This window comes from Cynoglossus semilaevis, chromosome 14 (assembly GCF_000523025.1).
Source record: "Cynoglossus semilaevis isolate Cse_v1.0 chromosome 14, Cse_v1.0, whole genome shotgun sequence".
Taxonomy (NCBI): Eukaryota; Metazoa; Chordata; class Actinopteri; order Pleuronectiformes; family Cynoglossidae; genus Cynoglossus; species Cynoglossus semilaevis.
The window spans coordinates 26300903-26307110 of record NC_024320.1 but is presented as its reverse complement, the minus strand read 5'-3'; the positions used below and the strand labels follow the sequence as shown (position 1 = coordinate 26307110).

The 6208-nt window shown below is 44.4% G+C and overlaps 1 protein-coding gene across 2 annotated transcripts; it reads left to right on the top strand.

Annotated features, from left to right (window-relative positions):
- Nucleotides 1-49: 49 nt before the first annotated feature.
- Nucleotides 50-5036, top strand: skor2 (SKI family transcriptional corepressor 2). 2 transcript variants are annotated; one of them, XM_025062478.1, is made up of 4 exons: nt 50-309; nt 1667-3667; nt 4090-4153; nt 4772-5036. In XM_025062478.1, the coding sequence occupies exons 2-4, from the start codon at nt 1694-1696 to the stop codon at nt 4984-4986; spliced, it is 2253 nt and encodes a 750-aa protein (XP_024918246.1). In that variant the 5' UTR covers nt 50-309; nt 1667-1693; the 3' UTR covers nt 4987-5036. The 2 variants fall into 2 exon arrangements, with proteins under 2 accessions (XP_024918246.1, XP_024918247.1); XM_025062479.1 differs by lacking the exon at nt 50-309 and adding an exon at nt 1175-1217.
- The last annotated feature ends 1172 nt before the right edge of the window (nt 5037-6208 follow it).

Here is a 6208-nt window from a genome sequence, read left to right as displayed (position 1 = left end):
TCAAAAGCCGGCGCGAGCCTCTCAGTTTACTCACATCTCCAGAGCAGCCGCGGCAGCAGAACACGACACACACGTAAACACCGCGGCTTCTAACGTAAACCGGACTTAATTAACGCATAACCGTGCGTTTACGACATATAAAAACATGCGTTTTTTAAAAGTGTTCCAGAAAGATCGGTTTGTTTCGTGACGCGTTGCTTGGTTTTATTTTTGTTTTGTTTGTTGTTGTTTTTTTGTTTGTTTTTTACTTTTTTATATATAAAAAATTTTAGGGAAACAATTGGAATTATTCCCTCCAGTCGTTTAAAGGTAAGATGTGTTTACGATGTTTTAAAGTTGAGTTTAAATTTAAAAAATGCGTCACGGTGAATGTAGGACATTAGAAAAGCTCGGATCCCGTTACATTGGTTTATATTGTTTGTTGTTGTTATTGTTAATATTATTGTTGTTACCGTGAACCGACTGTTGTTCTGTCTACAGTTTTCATAATCATACAAATGTTCGCGGTGTTTAATTTACGGCCTCGCCGAGTCTGAAGTCTCTCAGTTCAACTCGGAGTTTTTTTAACGTCGTCCTTTCATTTAAAAGAGTTTTTTTTATTTTCTTAGCGTAAAAAAGGCTGAAAACGTTCATGGGAAAAATAAAATGTTTTTCTCCGTGTTCGTATATTTATTTCTGTCAGTGAATTCTTTGACGTCAGTGTTTCGATCACACTGATATCGAGTAGTAAATAGTTTTAAATAATGTGTAATAAACATCGAAGTTGGTTGGAAATATTTTTTATAATTATTTATTTTTGATTTATAGAAAGCCGTTAAAAATCGCCGTTTTGTTTCTCACGTATCGAAAGTAATGCATTAAATGAAATTATATTTACTCAGAAAAACTGTTCCGTTTTTAAAATGACGTTCATCTGTTACGAAGCATTTTTTATTTACCAACATTTTACTGTAGGTTTTTTTTCCACCGTCTACAAATAACCGCAGTTTGACGAAGTAATAAAAATGTTATTAATGTTTATAAAACCCCGTACACGCATTATGTCGTTATCATTTTAAAATTATTAATTATTTTATATAATAATTTACACCTTTAAATAATCCAACAAAGATAAATACCGTAAATGTCATTTTGAAGTTGTGTTTATTAATTTCTCATTTCAACTGTAGGAAAATGACGTAGCGCTAACGGACAGAAACATCACGGACATCAGTTTGGTGCAGAATAATTAACTACTTTTCCTTTAATTAAAATACATTTTAATTACAAATACGGGCTGTTAAAAATTACCAAGTGTGTAAAAAATTGTAATATTTGTAGTTGTACTACAGTAACTAATTACAAACACGGTAATATTTGTAGTTGTACTACAGTAACAAGTATTAAATCAGTTTTAATAAATATGTTTTGGAAGTTTTTTTATTTGAATTGAATTTTTTAAATTATCATTTAAGTTCATCATAAAAACAGTTTGATTATATAATTTAAAATGACAATTCAAAGACGTAATAACTAGTGTAATACATGACAATGATAATGTAAATAATATTATAAGGTATTTTTAAACTAATATTACATTTACATTTTAAACAAACGGAGCGTCCGACTGACACATGTTGATTCTTCTTCCTTTTTTCTCCCGTCGTGTTTTTTCTGTTTCACTCAGGTCCATCCACAGTTGTTTTCTTCAGTTATGGACAAATCTCTTCTTTCGTCTTCTAATGACATCATCATGAGCAGTTCAACAGGCTCCTACCAGCCAGAACCCCTGACTCCACCCAGACCCAGCCACCACCACTCTTCGTCTTCGTCTTCTCCCAGCTCCTCGTCCTCGCCCCTCAAGCCCAACCAGGTCAGCCAGGTCGTCCTGTACGGCGTTCCCATCGTGTCCCTGGTCATTGACGACAGAGAGAGACTCTGTTTGGCGCAGATCTCCAACACGCTGCTGAAGAACTACAGTTACAATGAGATACACAACCGCCGGGTGGCGCTGGGCATCACCTGCGTCCAGTGCACCCCCGTCCAGCTGGAGATCCTCCGCCGGGCCGGCGCCATGCCCATCTCGTCACGCCGCTGCGGCATGATCACCAAACGTGAGGCGGAGCGTCTGTGTAAGTCCTTCCTGGGTGAGAACGCGCCCCCGAAACTGCCCGACAACTTCGCCTTCGATGTGACGCACGAGTGTGCGTGGGGCTGTCGGGGCAACTTCATCCCTGCGCGCTACAACAGCTCCAGGGCCAAATGCATCAAGTGCTCCTTCTGCAACATGTACTTCTCCCCAAACAAGTTCATCTTCCATTCCCACCGCACCCCCGACGCCAAGTACACCCAGCCCGACGCCGCCAACTTTAACTCCTGGCGCCGACACCTCAGACTCACAGACAAACACCCGGCCGACGAGCTGGTCTTCGCCTGGGAAGACGTCAAGGCCATGTTTAACGGAGGCAGCCGTAAGAGGGCGCTGCCCTCCTCCGCCCAGTGTTCTTCTCTGGGGTCTCTGAAGTCTCTGCCGGGGTCAGTGGTGCCCCACATGATGGGGCCCGACCTGGGTGCTCAGAAGAGAGCCCGGTTCGAGGACGACGATGACCTGGACGGAGGAGATCTGTCTCCGCGTAAAATTCCTCGCAGCTACCCTGTCATTCCTGTCCCCAGTAAAAGCTTCGGCATGCTGCAGAAGTTCCCCCCCACCTCCCTCTTCCCTTCCCCGTACCCTTTCCCAGCATTCGGCCTCTGCCAGCAGAAGAAAGAGGACAGCGACGTCGGCGCCGGGCAGAAAGGCCCGGGCCTGTCCGGCCTCCTGTGGCCCGCCAGGAAAGACACTTTCTACCCTCCTTTCTGTATGTTCTGGCCTCCCAGAGCAGCGGGGGGGATACCTGTGCCCACCTACCTCCAGCCCCAGCCCAGCACTCTCTCCTCATTGGCCGAAAACCCTTCTCTCAGACAGGCCTTCCTGGACCTCTCGGACTCCGGGGAGCCCGGTGCCGTCGCCGGCAGTGGAAACGCAGTTGGATCCAGCGTGGCCTCAGGCAGCGGGACCGCGACCCAGAGACCGGGACTGTTTGACCCGGACTGCCCCGCGGCCACCCCTGACCTCCGACCTGCCACGTCAGAGGGCTGGCTCAAGCTCATGGACGCCCCCGCCATCCAAATGAGGAAGACCAGCTACGGCTCGGCTTTTCGCCCAGTGGTCAAAGACGCCGAGAGCATCGCCAAACTCCACGGTGGAGAGGTCATCGGGTCGACGGACGAAGACTTCGGGGTCATGGTCGCCGGGTCGGAGCGCCACCAGCGGCTGTCGCCCACGAGCAGCTGCAGTTATGGAAGTGAGAGCGTCGGGGAAGGAGAGGCGGAGGCAGCGGACAGCGAGGAGGAGGGGGAGGTGGACGTGGAGTCGTCCAAGCAGGACGAGGAGGAGGAGGAAAGGAGTTTCACCGTCAGACCATCACAGACTCAGAACAACCTTTACCTCCCCGCGCTGAGCAGCGGCGCCGCAGAGGAGCGGGGGAAGGAGAGAGGGTGTGGTGTGGCGTACCCCAGCAGCTCCCCTCCCTCCTCCTCCTCGGACCCCGTCCAGCGGGAGTCCCCCAGCCTGCCTGCCTCCCCTCCGGCCAGCCTGCCGCTCTCCGGCTCCAACCCGCCTCACCGAGAGGAGCCGGCTTACAAAAACGTAAATATCCCCCCCAGGCCACTTGAGCTAATTATTATTTAAATGGCGCTGCAGTCAGGCAGCGATGTGATCTGCATAAGCAGCTTGATTGGCTGGTTTCCTCCCTGTAGAAATGGAAACTGTCGCCCCACTCTGATCCCATCTAATAGCCCCCGACGTGGGTTGTTTAATAGCCACAATGTGTTTGTTCTCCCCCTGTCACCCCGGCCTGTTAGGGCAACTCTAATCTTTAACCTGTCGACTCCCACATTAACCAGGCCTGCTGTGGTTTTATAGCCACAAAAATATAAATGAAACATGTGAAATGTTCACTGTAAAAACGACTGAAGGTTGAAATCCCTTCAGCTGCTCCTGGATCAACATGAAGATGTTCATGTTCTCCTTCAGGTTCACAACAAACTGACGCTGTGTTTGGTTCCCAGGTCCACAAGAACAGAGACGAGGGACTTCCTGCGTACGCCACCAAGGACAGCGCCAACGTTTCTGGTGAGTTCACATGGAACTGGTGTCAAAATATAAATGAATGTTAGTGGATGAACTAAGATGAAAAAAAAAATCTTATTAAATGATGATTTTATGATTATAGTTTAGATAAAAAATCTTTATCTAGATTTAGTTTTTGAGGTTTGAGGAAACACTGATCTGATGAAGCGTCTGATTCATTCACTGTCGCTCAAACACACAGGGTTTTTTTTATGTTTGTTTGTTTGTTTTGTTGTTTTGTTTTTTTTTCTCTGCAGTTGTTTCACGTCTCATTTTCACTAAATGTTTGAAGAGATTTTCACACACTTTGCTCAAATTGTTTTACACACTCAATTTCAGGCGACCATTCCACACGGTCTGCTCCAGCAGGTGTCACTGTCTGTTGTATTACAGCGTCTTTTCTTTCATTTATTGTCTGACTGAGTGCTTTTATAGACTTCCTGCAGGAGCTCATATTCCTGAGACGTTTCATTTGCTCCTCTCTCCCACTCTGACCTTTCTCCTAAACACACACACACACACACACACACACACATCTCCACGTGTCTGGATAACCAGCTCAACCAATGGGCCTTACTGTGTCCCTGACTGTCTCCCTCTCCTCCCCCCCGACCCCCCCAGAAGAAAACAAAGAGCAGAGTGGTTTCTTCACACCGGAGAACGAGACCCCGGCCCCCGCCTACTGGAGGGAGAGTTCAGGTACAAAGTTTTTTTTCTGCCGTTTGAGTCTGAAAATAATGAAAAATTCAAAGTTTAAAACAGGAATGTCATTTATTTTAATATTGACGTTTAAAGAGAAATCACTGTTGAAGGTCAGGTGGTTTTTATACGGTTGATAAAAGAACATTAAAGAATTTAATTTGTCAAAGTTAAGGCCCAGACTCTGAGTCCATTCTGAGGGTTTGGTTTGTGTTTCTGCTCCTGGTGAAAATGTGTTCAATTAAAATAAACATAATAATATTTCAATCTTTTACTTTCCTTGAAAAATAAAATAAAAAGATAAAAAGATAAAATATCAAATCAAGAGGTTTATAAGTGGTGGACCAATAAGATGATGGTCAGTGTGTTTGGTTGATCTTCACTGTTTTAATTATAGGACTGTTAGTATTTAAAATAATAAATATGTAACTTCATTATCTTTGTCCATGGCTGTGACTAAGAGTTGATTAGTTATTATTATGATTAGTTAGTGACGTATCAACTAATTAACCATCAACATTATTGTAGTTAAATTGACGAACATCCTGAGAGTCTTTAGTTCATTTATTTATTTCTCTCTCACAGACTGATGTTTCCAACAGTTTCTGCATTTTATAAATTTAATGACAGAAAAAATAATCATCCAATTTATTAATTATAATTAATAATCATTAATTAATTACAGGACTTGTTGAATCAGTGCATCAGGAAAAGTCACATTTTCAGTTGTTTTTTTTTTTTCTCTCTTCTGATTAAATCTGGAAAATTTAAAAATATAAAACAAACAAAGATGTGATTTTCCAGAACAAATGACAGTAAATTACAGCGTTTCAAAGAGTGAGGCAGATCTCCGCACACACACACACACACCCACACACACACACACACTCAGATGAAACAGCAGCTCCTGCCACAGCTGCGCTCTTTAGCAGCGCCGCCACCGCGGCTCTTACTCTTAGGGGGGCCGTTATAGTTCAACAAGAAAACATCAGCTCGGAGATAAGCAGCCACGCTGGCAGTCCTCGTCCTGGACCCATATTGGCGTCGACATAATTGCCTTTTTTCTCCTTCCTCAGCACAAAAAAAAACCTTTCCTGTTGGAACAGATCACAGCTTATTGCCTTTTTATATCTGTCAGGAAGACATTAAAAGTGCTTTATGACATCTGTGCCAACATTTATATCTACCCCCCCAACCCTGACACACACACACACACACACCGTAATGATCTCTGCACATAATGTATAATGTATTTCGAAAAATTACACGAAACAAATTAAATGAGACCACCTTTCCCCTGATTGCCAAACGTCTCCCTGGGCGGTGGGAAGCTCTACATGATTAGAAGGCCTGATTCCT

Bases quoted from the DNA above. Each gene is read 5' to 3' on its own strand.
- skor2 (XM_025062478.1), top strand. From the start codon at position 1,694: ATGGACAAATCTCTTCTTTCGTCTTCTAATGACATCATCATGAGCAGT. The intron at 3,668-4,089 runs GTAAATATCCCC...TTTGGTTCCCAG, and splicing joins AGGAGCCGGCTTACAAAAAC to GTCCACAAGAACAGAGACGA. The intron at 4,154-4,771 runs GTGAGTTCACAT...CGACCCCCCCAG, and splicing joins GGACAGCGCCAACGTTTCTG to AAGAAAACAAAGAGCAGAGT.